This window comes from Styela clava, chromosome 3, assembly GCF_964204865.1.
Source record: "Styela clava chromosome 3, kaStyClav1.hap1.2, whole genome shotgun sequence".
Classification (NCBI taxonomy): Eukaryota; Metazoa; Chordata; class Ascidiacea; order Stolidobranchia; family Styelidae; genus Styela; species Styela clava.
In genome coordinates, this window is record NC_135252.1 from 14,064,237 (window position 1) to 14,083,432 (window position 19,196).

Consider the following 19,196-nt stretch of genomic DNA (forward strand, 5'->3'; position numbering starts at 1 on the left):
TTGAAACTCTGAAACTTCATTATGTTAAAATGTTGAAATGGCTTTATGTTTTAACTTGAGCGTTTTAGCAGGGTTAAGTACAGTACCGGTATCCAAATTGCTTAAAAAGGCACAAATTCTGGGTCTCGTGTAGTTTCGGGGTCTCGTGTAGTTTCGTATTCGTACCTAACATACTTCTAGACTTCTAGTGGGCGTAGCATAACAATCTTTTGACATGCCAATCCCAACCCTCACCTGACTACGCCATCCAAAAATTACGTCACCAAGACGTCCCAATCATGTCATAGAGCTTGCCAAATACTCGTATGATAGCCCGAAATGGCATCGGCGACGATGATAAAGAACTGACTAACGTCGGTGATCTTTCTTCTATCGGGATCGTTGCGACGAGAAAACGAGAGGGCTGTTCGATTTCGGGTTCTCGTCTGCGCGTCTTGGATGACAATTTGCATAGTTTGAAGGGCTCTATTACATCACTATGACGCCGTAGTGACATAATTTTTGGATGGTGTGGTCAGGTGGGGGTTAGGATTGACACTTGAAAAAATTGTTATGCTACGCCAACTAGAAGTGCGTTAGGTACGAAACTACATGAGACCCTTGTATCGGGATCATTGAGACAAGAAAACGAGAGAAATAGCTTGCTCGTTTTTAGATGATCGTCTGCGGGTCTTCGATGACAGTTCTTATAGTTTTTATATGGTTCTTATTACGTCACTGTGACGACGTAGTGACATAATTATCGGATGACGCAGTCAGGTGGGGGTTAGGATCGACATATGCAAAAATTGGTATGCTACGCCCACTAGAAGTACCTTAGGTTAGGTATGAAACTACACAAGACCCCAAACTCTTAAATTCCGGTTGTAAAAACCTACCTTGCAGTTCTGCCTGAAACTGTAAAAAGTTTCTGTATTTATTGTTTCATAAGGCTTAACCGCATAAGGTAGTGTTTCCTGCAGTTCACTCACCTCACTCATAGGCGAATAAAAATTTGTAAATAAATCTATAATTATTCGTGTAGTTGTGTCACTTGTATATTATTATTTTTTTAATAACTTCCAATGTGACTGGAAATCAAAGACATATCTCAAATCATTATACAATCATATGCCACCACACGACTGCACGATTGGATAGGTTTGAGGGGCGAATCATCCATGGTGCGAAATGTTGCTGTGTTGTGTGAAGCGCAGAACCCCTGAACTCATTTCATCTTTTGACATTTAGTGTGCTAGAAAGAGGCTTTGATTTGTTTTGAACTGAAAAAAATCGGTTTGAACTGACCTGTGTAAGTGTATGTAATGGTATTTGATTAAAAGATTTTATGATGATTGCACCAATTAAGGTGTTCTGGCATTTGAAATGAATCAAATTGTTATTAGACTCATTCCAGCATATACTTTTAGGCAGAATCGTCTACTTATTATACTTGAATTCCAACCCATGCTGTATGGCAGTTATGGTATGTAGTTCTATTAGTGAATATTATACAATATTAAGTGTAGTTAATTATGTGCTGAATAGGCCTACCATGAATTCATCATTGCTTGGGTATACTTGTATATTACTGTGTGATGTTATTGTAGAGCAAGATATTTTCGTGAACATGGGATTGATAATGATAGTGTAAGGATAGCATAAGATCTGCCTATTCATCTCTGAGGGGAGGAAAGAGAAAATGGAGGCACAATCATAGGTGAACCCCGGATCCTGTTACCAGTCAGCCATGATGGTGGTGGCTTTGGTGTAAGAGGAAGCCATAATTGACCAGCTGTTACATGAACCACCCTATGTGTGGTGTGGCTATATTACATTGTGATGTGTGTGTTTAAATATGTGCATCACAATTTTAATAACAAATAATGAATTTATAACAAATTATTAGGTATATTATATTGTTAAATTGTATGGCATATTTTCACTATCAAAGTATCTAGCTGAATTCATGTATAAACAGAGAGAAACCCCCAGAAAAAATGAAACCAGGTCATTTGGAACATATTCTAGTGAGAACATACCTTTTCTGCGAATTGACCCAAATTACTGAAACCATTGGGTATGCCTACAAAGTATCATACACAACCAGAAGTTTGAGTATTAAATAGATTTGGAGATAAAACTTGAAACAAAATTGCAACATCTGAGGAGAACATCTCCAGTTTAAATTTAAAATTCTAACATCCTATCACAATTATATAATCTGACTTATATAATGAATGAGCCAACTGCCAAGTTATAAAACAACGCTTTTGCTTCCTATTTATTCATCAGTATTTTTTATTGTTGTGGATTACAGTTGTGAACAGGCCATACTTTTTTTTTTAAATTTCTATATGGCCCACTTGATAATCAGGACTTTTCACTTTAATTTTGAATATATATATACATATAAATGATCACTGTAATAGATATTCGGACGCAGTATTCCCGAGAATTGGTACAAAAGTATCGCAATCTCATTTTAACATATTTTTCTTTCAATGAATGACTTCCAGAATAAAATTCCATATTTTCGTGCTTGTACCTTCAATTTGAAGCTAAACATGTAGGTATTTTATTTTAGTTTACTATTGTGTGGTTTTATGATACTATAATATTGATGACAATGGACAATGGATAACAATTGGTGCAGCTATTATATTCCCGTCCATCCTCCAGGCTATAAATATTTGATTATTACATACAGTGACAGCATGACAAAGATTTGCAGATCTGCTGCATCTATATAATAAATGAATTATTTGCAAAAATTGTTAAAATTCTATGTTTTATTTATTGATAGTGTTTTAATTGAACTCTGAAAGCTGTATAGTTCCAATCATGCAGCTCTAGCATATTATTTGTAAATTTCTTTTTCAGTTACTATTATATTAATAGAGTATACTGTAGTATATATTGTTTCTATAAGAAAATCAAAGACATTAGTTTGAAAGGATATATCACTTTGTTGAGTATAGTTGTATAACACCTGGTTTGAAAAAATGGGGATCTTTAGTGCTTCTACAACTATATTTGACCAGCAGCTCGGTAAGAAACTTTTTTTTCACATGAAGCTTACCCATATGCCTGTTTTCATCCATTTTACATTCAATTTTAATTAATGCTAATGTTCTTTTTGTCAAGCATTTGTTCAAAGCAAGGTCTCACTGACACTAAAAAAGTAACTGTAATAGACCGATACCACTTGTAGATATCCACCTACCTACTTCTTACATATTCGAGTTGATTTTTTATATACCTTTTTTTTTGAAACAGAAAGGTGAAGTAAATTGGAACCCTTTGAATTCATTGTACATAGCCTACCTAACGATTGTTGTTATTTTTTCCAGACAAGGCAACTGATGAATGTAATACAGAAGAAGATTGGGGTTTAATAATGACAATATGTGATAAAGTTAAAACTACCACGGATGGGTAAATATATCTCAATTCTCAATAAAGCTTTTTATTATATGTCATCATTCATCTACAATATGGCTGACTATTTCCTCGGATTTATATAATTAGAATACATCACTTCCTATTCTGATCCATTTTTCTGACCTCCTGTATATATCAATCGGTTTGCCTCTTGTTTAGACTGAATAATGTATACTGATTTCGTATTATTCTTTGTGTTGCCATAATTATTTTCTTTGTGTCAGTCTCCACAAGGTAGCTTGACCCTAAACTGTTGCAATTTAAATAGGTTCAAAATATGCAACAACATTCCTTAGTCTTCAAGTGATATTTCAACGAGTATTTCAAAAATTTGTTCAGCTTTCGGTCTTATTTTATCATTACTCATTTGAACAGCCTGTCTCTATAATTTAGTCCCAGCTTCCCTTGTTTTTCTTCAAGAATCTTTCCTGACCAATGGCAACAAACATATAATTAGACAGTGAAACAAGCATTAATACAAATAAATATGTGAATAGTTGGTCACTTTTCTTTAAATTAATGCTTGTATTTTTTTTTGACTGGTATTTTATCAACTGTTGTCCAATGAGATATTGTATTACTGTTTTTTGCTATTCATGTCTAGCTATTAACAACCTGTTTATTGCTGTTTATAACATGTTTGTATGACTAATTTTATATACCTTTTGTGTATTTGTTAGTATGTACATTTTGTTTGGTAAACAGACCAATGTATTTCATATAAAAAAATGTAATTTTTGGTTTTATTCATTTAATAATAAGTAATCATAATTATGAAACATTTCATGTATCAACATGTGTATTGGACAATATTAAAGGGATGACTTGCCTTTTTTACCAAATGTGTTTCCAACTTTTCAGGTCCAAAGAGTTCTGCAAAGCAATATTGAAGAAAATCACACACAAAGTTCCCCATGTTGCACTACAAGCACTTACCATTATGGATTCAGCAGTGAATAATTGTGGAATTGAATTCAAAAAAGAAATAGCATCACAGGTTTTTTGAGCATATATTATATAAGTCCAAAAGGCAAAAGATCAAACTTCTTTTTTATCTCTGACTGATTTTCCATTGAAATCTAGAAAAATCACTCATGCTAAACTCGTTTCAGCAGATAAATCAACTGCAGCATGCGAAATTTCAGCAAGTAGTGTCTACCTCTATTGTTATGTAACAGTAACCTACATAACTTTATATGCAGACACTGCTTAACAGAAAGTAAACAATACAGGAAGATCAAATGCATTTATTGATTCATATACGCAGCATTAAAATTTAAAAGCTCAAAACATTTAGGATAAATTCAATATGTAAAATATTCAATCATAATATTAGTTATGTTTAACACAATTCTATTACGTTTCGGGGCGCACTCAGCAAATCTCCGCAGCCCTTTGGGGGCTGCTTATGTACAGTATCCTTTGAAATAAAAATTTTACCAGATTATCAAATATTCCAACATACCTAATAGCTATATCAAACATATTATATTGATACTGAACTTGTTTATATTTTGATATTTTTCTGGGGTGCTGTTTCAACTGCAACTCCACCGTAATCAAGGCATGGTTGAGATGTACATATGAATCGAACCTAACTAGAGCAGTCGTTCTTTCCTTTTTTGAATATATCCTCCCTTAACTTATTTTGGATCTGTTTATTCCTTCCTCACTTCGCATAAAAACTCTGTTATTTGTTCAATCCTTAGCTAGTGTTACGAACAACCTGCACTCTATAGCTTTTTTATAGTTTGAATAAAATGATATAGTGTCTTTGAATCTGCATTAGAATAATACTAAATTACTATAAGATTGTTGGCAGGATCTAACTGTGGTTAAACTTGATATAATCAACATGTGATGCCAAATGCCAATACATGTTTGTTTCATTTTTAAGGAATTTATTAGTAAAATGCGTGACATCATGGCTAATCCTCCACATCCTAAAGTTGGTGCTCATTTAAAGATGTTAATAAGACAATGGGCTGAAGATTTCAAGGATGATCCTCAGCTGAGGTTAGTATGTTTATTCAGGAAGTCAGTAGTATTTGTATTTAGTGTGAAAACTTGAGTTTTAATTATGTGTATACCTTGAAATTTAGTGTGAAAACTTGAGTTTTAATTATGTGTATACCTTGAAATTTTAGTTAGTAACAAGAACATACTGACGATAACGTACTGATATAATAACTGTTAAATTCTTCCTAGTGCTGATATTGAGATTTCACAGATTCTTTTTAAAATTTAAATAGGCAATAGAGAGGAGATTTTTTATCATTCATTGTTAACTAGGCTGTAAAAGTACAGCAGGTGCTCAAAGCACTCCTACGAGTGACTTGAGTGGGGCCCCTTGCCGGTCCATATCAGACATAAGTGATTGCTGATATAGCTTTCTAATATTTTTTATTTTATTCAGCCGCTTGACATCTTTCTACCATTTCATGAGAAGTGAGGGTACAGAATTTCCTACACCAGAAGAATTAAATCCAAAGAAAAAAGCTGCTCCAGTCAGCAAAGATCCCAATGTTGTATCAAGTCAGCAAGAAGCAGATGACATTGCGAAAGGTGGGAACGATTGCTTGGTATAACGCGATCGACTGCTGAAATGCCAAGATGCACCAAAAATATAGATTTACAGAGTTTTATTGTTCGCTAGCAAATGCTGATTTGTTGTATTTTATTTACATTGTATATAAAAGGCCTGAGGTTCTCATAATTTTTCAAATCAAGGATGTTTATGATTTATACAGAGTGTCCTGAAAACAACCCATGAATTTCTTGATTACTTTCACAAAAATGAAGAAAATTATATTAGCTCTGGAACTCTTGAATTTCTGTATGTGTATAATTGTACCCAAAAGTTTTAGTATCCTAAGGATGCTTTGTACAAAAGTTATGTTCTCTCTAAAATATGTTCCAAATGACTTTGGTTTTTTGGGGATCATCGTGTAATTTATTTATTATGTTTTTATTATGTGCGAAGTTATCCATTTCATTTGCCTTTTATTCTTGTTAGCTTGCGTCTATCTTTGATTGAAATTGACGGCTTGATCTTTAGATGTTAGGAGTAACAAACATTCTAAACTGAAATGAAATATTAACTTTCAGCGATTGAAATGTCGTTGAAAGAAGACAATCAGAAAAAAAACTTGTCAAGCAGTTTAACAATGACTAGTTCCAGTACCGCCGCATCATCAAGTTTATATCCGACTATGCTCGGAGGATCTTCATCCACATCAACTCAACAATCTACATCTTATACGTCGGGTTAGTTTATTAAATTATAATTATATCTATCAGTAAATGTAAGCGGGCAAGTTAGTGGTGTTGGTGAGATTTTGCTCGGGAATGTAGGATTGAATGATTCAGATTACTATCAACGGGAATATTAAAAATTAGGGAACTCAGTGCCTGCAAATGACTTACCTCTGAAAATCCATTGACAAATAAAGCCAGCGGTATGTCTAATGGTATATTCGAAAGTTGGAATGGGTGATATATAGGGCTGGGAATGGTTAACCGATTAACCGGTTAACCAATTTCAGATGGTTAACGGTTACGATTTATTTTAACCGTTAACTGACATCTCGGGTACAAATCATTTTTATACTGTACAATTTATTCAAAAATGATTACGTCATCGCAAATTCATCTCCTGTGGCATTTAATTTAAAAGAATATCACTAACTGTGTGGGTACGGTCTCAATAAATGTGAAAAATAATTGAAGTACCAAGATCGCTGATTATGAAAATTTGACAATGATAAATTTAGAATCAGTTTTCGGTCAAAATATATTATTTTCCACAGTTTTATTGCGCAATCGTATATTCAATGTCATCCAACAAGTGCGCAGATGATGCCGTTTTTCTCTATGATATCTCGAAGTAGAATTTGTACATCGAACACTAAAACATTGTACACAAATGGCGTTTGATAACAGAATCGGGTTTTCTAAAATACTTTCACCAGTCCGAACAACGCTGCATATCTCTTGCAGCAGAGCAATCATGTCGTATGACGAATCGTGAATAATTTTGAGCGATATCGGGATAAGATCACGCGAAATTGCTTTCTAACCATTGTCACGTAACACGCTGAAATTATAAATTATTACGTCAAACGTCATGCTGCGGTTAACCAGTTAATTTTACCCTATTAACGGTTAAAGTGTTTTCACTGAAATTCCCAGCCCTAGTGACATATGTATTTGACTTTCATTACTGCATTGACTGCATTATTTGCATTCACATACTTTCTATAATACTTTTATGGAATTCATTGCTAAACCCAGTAAGTTTTCCAAGCAGAAATTAATATTTTTTTCTCTTAAACACGTTCTTATTAGTTTATACATAAGATTGGGGATGGGCAATTAAGAAGAATTTGAATTCCAGGCTATTCGAGTGTGATCTGACCATTGACTACTAAAACGGAATTTTTTTTTACAAAGTTCTCTCTGGTTGAACATGCATTTTTTCTTAGTTGTTATCTGGCGCGCAAAGGCGTTTGATTGATACTCTTCAAGTGTTTCAAATTTATTCTGAACTCAATTACCTTTGTATCTTATTCTTATTCAAATCTAACTAATTCTTTTTCAAAACTATTGTAATTCATTTTTGTAGTTTTAGTCCGAGTCGAAAAAATACTGCCAAAGTAATAATTTCACATTGTTGCACAAATGATGGCAATATATTCATTTAAACACATATTTGCACATCCTTTCACTAAAAGTTCGCATTTTAGAAATTGTAATAAGTGACCATCAGTATTTTAGATTGTCATACAAAATTCCAGGGGAACTGAAAAACCTTCAATGTTCTAGTATAATCATTGTCCTAGTGTCATTCATGTTTAACTCTAATAATATATTGTTGTTCAGGTCACATGAGTGGAGTCAGTAAGAAGACAGTGAAAGCAATATATGATTTTGAAGCAGCAGAAGACAATGAATTAACCTTTAAAGCTGGTGATTTAATCAGTATATTGGATGATAGGTAAGTAATGGAATTCATTCCTACTTTTGTATAAATTTATGTATTATAAAATGCTGCGCACTAAACGAACCGTCCGACTCATACAGTTTCAAACAGAGCTGCCAGGCTGGAAGTGAAATTTATGACTGGCTCAAGCTTCAGACCATTTGAAAAATGGCTACAGGTTGAGGGATATTTGATTGTATCTTCGAATTCCTAGAGAACTGAATTTCGATAACTAGAGCTTTCCTTAAAAACTTGCCTGTTGAGAATACTAAGTCAACTAGATGCTCTTTGAGTTTCTGTCATTTTGATTTCGACTATCACTGCCTTCACTGGTAATAGTAAAAGTCTAAATTTCTGAATCCTAAGAATTGAAAATTTCGAGTCTAAAATGATGACTCTGGATCCAATTCTAAACTCAATACAAACATGTAAAACTCTTAACTCCAGACTCAGACTATATCAATGTCATTTTTGTTATAACTAGTAAAAAATAGTAAAACAACATTTTACTTACATTTCTACAGATTTTTAGTACACTCCAGGTTTTTCTTGTAAATTATTGATTTTTATTCTGCAATTGCAAACAATGAAAATCTCAACAGGATCTGATTTACTCAACAACAAAAAAAAAACAGTTTAGTGTCCCGAAGCAAGGTTTCTATTTGCATCTTTGGCCAATGTTGTGTTTTCAGTTCTTATAAATGATACCCTGTTTTCAGTGATGCTAACTGGTGGAAGGGAGAAGGTGCAAATGGTCAAGGACTTTTTCCTGCTAACTTTGTTACATCTGATTTAACTGTTGAACCAGAACCTGAATTTGGAGTTGGGAAAGCAGATGAAGAAGAGGAAGGTAATGGAATAAATGATCCAAAGATGGATGTCTATTCAGTGAAGCATGCTATGAGCAGGGCTTTTGATTCTGGCAAAGTTTTGCAATCGACTCAAAACTTAAGGCTGAGACAAATTTTGACGTTGACTCCTGTTGACGGAGATTTCGATTCCGTCCCAAACTTTGAACTTTCAGAATATCAAATAATTTTGACATTGGGAAATTCAGAATTTGGACTTTAGCTACAGACTCAGATCCCTGACTTCAGATAAAATATGCTTCGATTCCACAGTCCTATCTATCAGCAGCCCTACTTGTTCAAATAATGCAAGAAATATCATTTTGTATAACAATTTTGCTCTAAACAAGGGTTTGAATCCCCAGCCACTGGTATGTAAGGAGCTTCTATTTTTTGGAGCGACCAGGTTCGTTTCGTTTGGCATTGCTATCTAACTAGTTACACCCTTGGTGAGGTGAGGAGCATGACGTTTAAATCCGGAGATCTATATTCTATGATGCCAATGCACTTTGATTTGTGATAGATTAATATTCAACTTCAACCAACAGGAATTCAGAAAAAATATTGAGTTGATTGTGATTGGATAATATATTTTTGCTTATATATATATATATATATATATCTGTACAATCTATTAAAATATACTAATTATTTTTCATGATGTAGAAAGAACAGTTTCATTCAATGAAGAAGTTGAAGTGAAAGAAGTTGATTTATCAGAACCTGTGTTGGAAATTGATGAGGTACTTCATTTCTTGTTTTTTTTATGACTTAACTTACAAAACTGCAGCCAGGTTTTCTATAGCTCTTATCATTTACTAATCAATTACAGAGCTTGATGGACAAAACGCTCGTAGATCTACAAAATACAGATCCAGAGAGCGGAATTCAAGATACTAATGAATTATTACAGAATGAAGGTATTTTTATAAAACTAATCTCATTTGCCTAATTTGAGCTTTGCAACTGGAAGCTGTTATAGTTTGATGGACTATGTATTTGTGTTATTTATTTTATGTTGAGCATTTTTTATTTCAAATTTATCATAACATGCTTCCCAACCTGATTTAGTAGTAATGTATACCTGTGCATATTTCAGTATATTTCTACCACATTGCACCCAGACTTCAATAAGCCTGATTAAAATATATTTCAATCATGTTCTTCATATCTCTCAAGGGTGGATGGTACTTCATGTCGTGTTTTGGCAACTTTTATTAGTTTTAGTCCGATTCCTATGTCTTGTATGATGTCTTTTTTGTACGATGGCGGAGTTAACTTATCTGTTTATTTATCCTCTTGCTCTTTGTAGATTCATGTACGCAAATGGGACCATTAATTGATCAGAAACTTGAAGAAATAGATAGAAAGCATTTAGAATACACTCAACTCAATGAAAAAATACTCGAAGCATTGAATATGTATGACAAGTAAGTTTGAGATTAATATTAAATATGTTTGTATGAATTACCAAAAACTATGATGCAGAGAGAACAGAGAGTTTTTGGACAACTTACATGTTTTCAGGATGTGTTTCATACATGTCGCTCCAAAAAAATCTACTGCAAGCTCGCCCCTACTCCGAGACATTCAAGAAATGATTGCAGGTTGAAGAACATATCAACTCTGACATTAATTACAAAATCAAATTTTCATAAAAGAAAATCTTGTGCTTGTTAAGAATGCTCATTCAATGAGTTTTTGTCAGAAAACAACATAATATAATAGTTTTTTATTTGTTATTATATTTGGGATCTATCTAGTTTTCAGGTACAAATGTACTGTATTTCTTTCATTTATAGACTGATGAATGAAATGCCGGCATACAATCCAATTCATGCGGCATATATGAAAAATCCAGCAGCAGCTATGTCTACCATGAATCCATATGGTCAACAGATGGTGTCAGCGCAACAGGTTCCATCTTTTCCTCCTCAGGTTAATCCAGCCATGTATGGCCAACCACAACATCATATGCGACAGGTATGAGAATTTGAATTGTATTTGTGTGGCTGGGCTTTGTGCTTTTTTCGGTTTTTTATTGGCTATTTTGATATGAGCATATCCTGGCCTATAATTTTCAGTTAACTTTGATGTATTTTCGTACATATATACTTACTGCCTTTTGACTTTTTCTGTGCTGAGATTGATGGAGTCGGCAATCTCTCTCAATAACTTTGAAGTTAAAAAGTGTTATGTTGCAGCGGTATATTATTGAGTTCTTCTGTATTTGCAGTAGCTTTTAAGAATAACAACCTTGATTTCGTATCAAAATTATCCGATTAATGTAAATAGTTCCTGGATTGAGATGTTTTGAAGTTCTGCATAATTGATTTCCAACAAAAGTGAAAAAATTTGGCAGTGTTGCTCGGTTGATGTGGTTTATTTTCGGAACACAATCTACTGGAAATAATTGAAGGAACGCAATATATTTATGATTTTGATAAAGAATTATGCCTGTTTATGTGTTGATACGTTATTCATACTCTTTTCATCACAACCCACTTGGCACGACCAAATTTTTTTGCGACCTTCAGGAACTAAAATAATAATAAAGTAAAATTGGATGATTCAGAAAATATTCAAAAGAATAATGGAATTGACAATACCTCTAATGAGACCGATATGCTTTTACATTCATTCTCAAAAGAATTTACTTTACTGCATTTCGATTATGGGGGGGTCTCAGAACAGGTTCCGAATCTTTCAAATTTGATCAATATTTTGCTATAACTTAATTTAGTGAGGAAAATATTTTACAGCATCTACGATTTGACCCCTTTGAGCCGCAGGGCGGTGGGGACCCCCAGTTTGAAAAGTCTGAAATCAGAGGTTACCTTCATCAGTCATTTATCAAATAATACTTGTATACTTTTAAGTTCTTTCAATAAGACTCGGCGAACTTATCCATAAATTCCTAGACTAAACTAAAGGCAATCTGAATTAATTTACCTTGAATTGGTGAAAAAGGAAACATGAGAATTCTGTGATGAAATTACGTATACAACCATAAGTTATAGGGTATTCTTATAGTATGTGTAATAACTTATTCACAGGCTGAAACGGCACCAAGTAGTTCAAATCCTCAATTAGCAGGAGCCGCTAATTATCAGATGTATCAACAAGCACCGGTAAGTGTGTTCGACTTAAATGCATATGAATTCAGGGTTTTGTTTTTCAAAATTTTTCCAGGTTGTCATGCAGTTCTTGCTTTTATAGGTATTACTTACCTATTTCTGCTTAAAAATATGAGTTGAATTTTGATTTTGTAATCTGGCATAATAGTATTTCTGTTTATGGGCTAAAAACTCTTTTATTGAATACTTCCTGCTTAAATTGTATTGGTAATTGTAAATTTCTTCCACTCTAGCCTGCTCAAGCTGCACCTACGACAACTTCATATGCCGCTCATAATGGTATGACACCACAGGGTATGAACCTTTAATATTATCTATATTGTGTGATTGTAATGTTTAAACTTATGGTACAAAATCAATTTAACCATTGGGTAATAATTCAAATTAGATTTAGCTTTTGACAATTCTTCACGATAATCATACTAAATTATTATTTACACCTGATGAGATTATCAGTCTATAGGAATTATTCAATGCTTTTTCTTCTATCTATGTTCATATTTAAATTTGATTGACGTTATTTTTCTAGTACATTCACAAATCAACTAATAAATTGCAATTAATTTTAAGGGATAAGCCATTCTATTCATGCACCTAACAATCAACCATCACCACAAGGGTAAGTATACTGTCACCATTACCCCTTTTGGAAAAGTTTTTTCACTAAATCTATGAAACGCTTAGCTAAATATGCCTCAATATTGCTTGTGGTGATCACTTCGGCCAAATTCTGCTTTCATGTTAATGTGTATTGATGAGTGACTGTTGTGTCCATATATTAGATTAGAGCATTGCTCTCTTGTTGATGTACAAACTGTTGGTATCGTTGTTAATAAGTGAAGCAAAATTACTGTATGTTTGCATAACCGTTTATTAAAACTGAACTGTCAGTTTTTTACAATTGTAAGTTCTTATCTCGGTTTCATTAACTGGTTGTGATTTTTGGCCTATTTAGGCAATAATTTATTCTAACAGACAGGTAGCAGCAATAAATTGTTTCATGCATTTATTGTTTTGCTTTTTATGAGTTCACTAATACACATTCTATGATTTTTATCATTCAATTCAATATTTTATCTGGCACTATAAAATAGAGATAAAGATAAACGTTCGGTTATTAATTATTTGTGATTAATTCAATAATTTGTTAATTTTGGCTTCTAATCTGATCTGACATCATTAGCTGTGGGATAATGTCTGGTTTTGTTTTGTGAAAGAACTATGCAAAAATTGTATTTGTTATATTATTTAGAAACTTTCCACAACAAGTATACAGAGATACAGCAGTGAGTAGTACAATGCATACAAATCAAATGTCATATTCTAACCAGGTAACTTATCTATTCTAGGTATTCTGATCTTCAGTTCAATTTTCGCCATTTTTTCTACAACTCTGTGCTCGGCGGCGGGGTGCATCGTGCTAAGTGTTAGAAATACGCTCGCCGCTGGCATGCTGATTTCCTTGCGAGGGTTCGAATCCCATGTGGGGATAATTATGTGCATGAGAATCGCTGGACTCCTCGCCGCCGTAGAGTGTTTCACGTAACCGTTGGTCGCTTACGACTTCATCCACCATCAAGGCCATGCTAATCTAATCCCATAACCGATATGAACTTGTAACCGATAAGCGGCCGTGGTTTGCCATTTGATTAAGCTGTCTTATCGGCTTTCCTCTCTTCCAGGATAAATATCTAATTCCTATCTTAAGGTCTTAACCTTAACAGATGTGACATGCAACGGCAGTGAGACTTGGTTTGTAATTTTGATTCAAAGCTTCGAATGATCAGATAATAGATCTCTGTGTAGGTTGCACAGGCGACAGCGGTTGGTCATTCAACCTTCATGGTCATTATCTTTCAGCATTTCTCTCTTTTTAACAGACAACATTGCCGCAACATCATCAACAACAATATAACATGACTACAAGCTATTCTTCTCAACCAAATCATGGACAACAATATTCAACGACAGCAGTTCCATCAATGCAACCAATGATGTGACATGGGAACAAGATCAAAATGCTGCTGTCAGTCTTTGGTAAACAACTTGCTTTGAAGAATATATACATTGTTTTAACATTCTTGCAGTGCAATTCAGCCAGTTATTAGCCCAGAATGAAACCGTCTAATCTACAATTTCAGAATTTGACTGAAACTTTTTTGAATGGAAAAATGAATTATTCAATCTCATAACATCACTGCAAAGTTGAAGTTGACTTCAGTTGCCAGTAAAATTATTTCCCCATGTTAGTGCTACGTTATAAATTTATATAATAACGCATATATACTAAGTATTTCGGTCCTGATGTATGTGCAAATTTCTTTTTATATAATGTTTTTCTTTTGTTATTTGTCTTTATAGTCATCTTTTTCATGGATTTCGTGCATGGTGGATCTCGACTTGATATATATATATTTTTCTGAGGGTAAATAGCTAGGATAAGTTGCTCTGGGATTTTGAAGCATGGATCTACATCAGTGGTTCTCAAACTTTTTAAGCCCTTTTTAGAATTTGTCAAGTCTCGCGCCCCACCTCGAAAATAAGCTACAAATGACAAAGAGTGAGACATAAGTATGTTTTACTCAAAAAACACGTTGAAAATATGTGGATATAATGTGAATAATGAAATAGATGGAAAGTTTTAAAAACAAATGAGGCGGGAAATATCAATTCCAACAAATATTTTTATATTCAACTATCCTCACGTCCCCTCTGGGGCGCGCCCCTTCGTTTGAGAACCACTGCTCCAGATGGATTGAGAAATTTGACAAGTAGCATAATGAATTATACATAAAATTGTTAGAATAATATGGCAATGTCTTTAACTATAAATTTATAAGTAAGACTCATGAATGTATCTTTATTTTGTTGTTATGATAACCAGCATTATTGGTATTATTGTTTAGAAATATTCATTGTGAAAGATTCTAGTCTTAACAAAATCGACTTCTTGCCTAAAAAGGACAGTCTATACAGAGTGAAAGATGTACAAAACGTAAAAAAAATAATATTTTCAAGTTTTCGAAAGTCTCGTCATGTTTCAGTTAATTGATCCAATTTGGTTAGTTTCTCACACTGCTGCAGAAAACTTTTTTTTTGAGTTGACTGTGATACTTATATGAAGCACAATCAAAATGTGAATTATGATTTGTCACTGGGGTTCACTTCTCTTAACTTAGTATCTTATCTTTAGCACATGGAAAATTATCTTGAATGTTGACTTCTTTTCATTTGCAAGTGTATAATATTTCAGGCATACCAAATTCATGTCATTAAAGATTTTCTTATATTATTATTGTACTTTACTATTTCGATGTTGTTGTGATTATAATATTATTCTAATGTATGTATTGTATATTTTTCCGCGAAAAAAGTGGATGGCCAATCAAGCTTCTGTTTTTCTTTTGCCTTGTATTTCGCAGTGTGGCTTTCGGATTTGAAAAGTAAAATGCGTGCGATATGCTATCGCGCGCTGCTCTGGGATTCTAAACAGGGGTGCGAAATTGAGGGAATCACCAACTAGTCTTATATATAATAAACATCAAGGACCGCTAAAAATAATACTTGGATTCATTTCTTTATCCAGGTCGCTTGTGAAAATAGGAAATTGCAAATTCAAGCCTGCGAAAATTTCCAGAAAAGCGCCGGAATCTGGCTGAGAAAATGTTACTAAATGATATTGTCAAATCCAAAGTTAGAAATAAAAAGCGAGTGTATGCAAAACCTCAGGCAATCTGTAAGGCTTTTGTCGTCTACCACTAGTCAATACTAAAGGACATTAACACGGTGGCAAAAGTGTTGTTCAGTGGTGAATATTATTATCCAGCAATAAAAACACTTTTTTTTACAATTGTGGCGACTAGAAAGACATGTCGTTCGTTCACGGGTACTCAAGGTTCAGTAGTTAATAGTTGCCACCAATTCCCCAACGATCGTTGAGAATGAGCACCCACTAAAAACGACACCGGACTCTCAACCGTCGACCAGGGAAAATAAGTCGTGCGACTCCATCCACACCCTCCGAACCGATGCGCTCCCGAAGAGCAGGATCCATCCGCCTCACTAACTCTAAATGATGCAAGTTCCACAGGCGTGAGCATATTATTTCCCAATCACAGCGTATTTTTCCATATATATATATATTCCGTATTGTGATTTGTGATCCTTAGAATTGGGACCCGTAACTTTCTACTTCAATCAAAATTCTACTTCAATCAAAATTCTTAATTTATTTTCGATTTGCCTCATTCAGACTTCTTGGTAGAGGAGGGTGTCAATTCTGGTCGTCAAATATGTTAGGTTACATGTACCGCACAGCTCCCGGCGGTGTCAACACAGCATTTACCGTATATGACAGTGGTCGGCAACCACTGAGCCGCGGCCCATCGCCGGTCCGCGGAAAGAGAACTCCGGTCCGCAGAAAGGGAACCTAAAAACGTACAGGGTTCCAATAATACCTTTACAATCTAACAACCACAAACTCTACGACTAAAAAACAGCAAACCAGACAAACGCGACGCAACAGGATTGACTTTCCAAACAATTGCCTTGTCACTTGTCAGTATGTCGCAATATTGCTGCGTCAATTGCATCCTCTGCATCTGAGTAAGAAAATTTTTTATCAGTCCGAACAATGAGCATATATACATGCTCATTGGTCCGAATAAGATCTTTCAGACAAAATGATTCTCGTTAACAACGTGACTGCTGGCTCGCAGCTAACTTAGCTTTTATTATAAAGGTGTTTCAACGCTACTTTCCTCGCGCAAACTACGCAAGAATCGTAAAGGTACGAATACGGAATCCCTTCGTAAATGAACCTAACGAATCTACGATGAGGTCATCTTATAGAAGGCAGTTGACTAAAATTTCAAATGATAATGAGTTGAAAAGCGTCTTTGTGATATATACCTTGCAGTCGTATGATCAAAACTCCCAAATGCATACCCAGACATAGAGCTACAGAAGCTTTACACTTTACAGCAGGGGTGTGCAAAGTGCGGGCCAAATGCGGCCCACGAGGGAAAATTGTGTGGCCCGCGGAAAAGTGCCAATTTTGAATGGCCAGCCAGCTAAACTAGTTTTTAATTTAGTTTGATCTGGTTCCCTTTGCGTTGCAAAGCTTTTATTCAAGTCCAATTTATTATCTATACCTATAGCGTTACAACGCCCTAACAGCGAACAAATGAAAGGAAAATGCGGAGCAGACGCTAATGAATTTGTAAGGAAGGGGCAATTGAAGATTGGGCAACTGGAAAGCAGTTTGAAAAAATTTAATATTGAGAGATACAAAAGCTAAATGAGTTTTGGTTCCAGCTTATCAGTTGATTTTGTTTAAATCTAATCTAGAATGAGATTTGACAGCAAAGTGTTTAAAAAGGAATCTTGCCGTATTATACCGGAAACATCTCAACGAAGATAACTTTCCACGTTTGAAAAAAGTCATGGCTTCAAATTTTTCTCTTTTTGGTTACATATTTTATTTTTAAAATGGGCGTCATATCGTAGTAGTATATATTTACGGTCATATCAAATTGCTAGCACTTCCATTTAAGCAAATTTGGATAAAAGTAGTTGGGAAAAGAATCCAGCAGCAAATTTCTCACTGAATTCGTTTAAATTGGGTTTGACAATATATTTGAATTACAGTTTTAGGAAATTTATGCGTTTTCTGCAAGGACCCCGAATGATGACGACATGAGATCAATAACAAAAAGACACTATTTTGTGCCTGCAACTAATAGAAAGTTTATGTTAAATGAAAGTGCGGCCCGCGGTTTTAACCAGTTATTGATATTTGGACCGCCTGCGGAAAAGGTTGCACACCCCTGTTTCACAGAAATAGTTAGTTACCTTTCCCGACATCGTATTTATGTGAGACCGGGTTTTCAATAATGACAACTACAAAAACCAAACATCGAAGTAGGCTGAATGTAAGAAACTCATTACGTATGTCACTGTCGACCATATCTCGGAATTAGAAACAGCTAATAGACAGCAAACGAACGCAGATCTCGCATTAAATAGCATCACCTTTGTTTTTTAATATAGTGTCAACGTAAATTTTCTGATTCGTGTAATTTATCACATAAGCTTAGTTCATTTGTGTAAAAGTGGTCTGCCAAAGTTTAGGTCAGGCTATACTGGTCCGTCACTCAACGACCACTGGTAGCTCATTGCCGTACTGTACAGGCCGAATCGAATCATAGGTCCTTTTCAATCGATAAATATTATGGTGGTATTCCAGTGATCAACCATGAGATGGGTCACAGGTGAGCGTCATTTTCATCTGAGTGAGTGCGCATGCTTGAGATGAAAATTTTATATAAAACGATTACAGACTCATTGTTGGTCGTAAATGCCGCATTAAAAAACCGCCGTGCAGACGTGTCTGTTGCAGGTAAAGCACGTGCATGATGCGCATCGCTAGCGCCCGTCTGCCATTCTGTCGAGTGATTAGTGATGTCCGTGGTTTTGAATCTTGAGAACGCGTCGTTTCACAATTTCAGGTTTGGTACGCGCCTTCCGTCTGTCCGTAGGATTTTTCACAGGGTACCAGTACAGCAGTATGGTTTTCAATATTTGCTTCGCACGGAATACTATACTTCTGTACTCTGAGCGGAAGTTTTAGTCCAGAAATGAAGCATATCAAGTTGGATTTATTCGTGGATATTTACAGACGGGTACCTATAATTTGCGACTCTGTTACAACCCTAAACGGAGCATCTACACCAGGGGTGGGCACGATTTTTGGACCAGGGGCCAAGAGTTTTGCCCACCCAAATGGCGGCCCATGTGATTGTGATG

General features: G+C 34.7%; 1 protein-coding gene across 3 annotated transcripts; it reads left to right on the forward strand.

The window, feature by feature from the left end:
• The first annotated feature begins 2,838 nt into the window (after nucleotides 1-2,838).
• LOC120342779 (signal transducing adapter molecule 2-like) lies at nucleotides 2,839-15,779 on the forward strand. 3 transcript variants are annotated; one of them, XM_039411754.2, is made up of 17 exons: nucleotides 2,839-3,030; nucleotides 3,333-3,417; nucleotides 4,285-4,420; nucleotides 5,321-5,439; nucleotides 5,840-5,988; nucleotides 6,532-6,690; nucleotides 8,305-8,419; nucleotides 9,124-9,254; nucleotides 9,919-9,995; nucleotides 10,085-10,172; nucleotides 10,565-10,682; nucleotides 11,055-11,235; nucleotides 12,309-12,383; nucleotides 12,623-12,668; nucleotides 12,960-13,008; nucleotides 13,642-13,720; nucleotides 14,270-15,779. In XM_039411754.2, the coding sequence occupies exons 1-17, from the start codon at nucleotides 2,985-2,987 to the stop codon at nucleotides 14,387-14,389; spliced, it is 1,773 nt and encodes a 590-aa protein (XP_039267688.2). In that variant the 5' UTR covers nucleotides 2,839-2,984; the 3' UTR covers nucleotides 14,390-15,779. The 3 variants fall into 3 exon arrangements, with proteins under 3 accessions (XP_039267688.2, XP_077966950.1, XP_039267687.2); XM_078110824.1 differs by having other exon boundaries at nucleotides 11,055-11,169; nucleotides 12,623-12,683; XM_039411753.2 differs by having other exon boundaries at nucleotides 2,840-3,030; nucleotides 12,623-12,683.
• The last annotated feature ends 3,417 nt before the right edge of the window (nucleotides 15,780-19,196 follow it).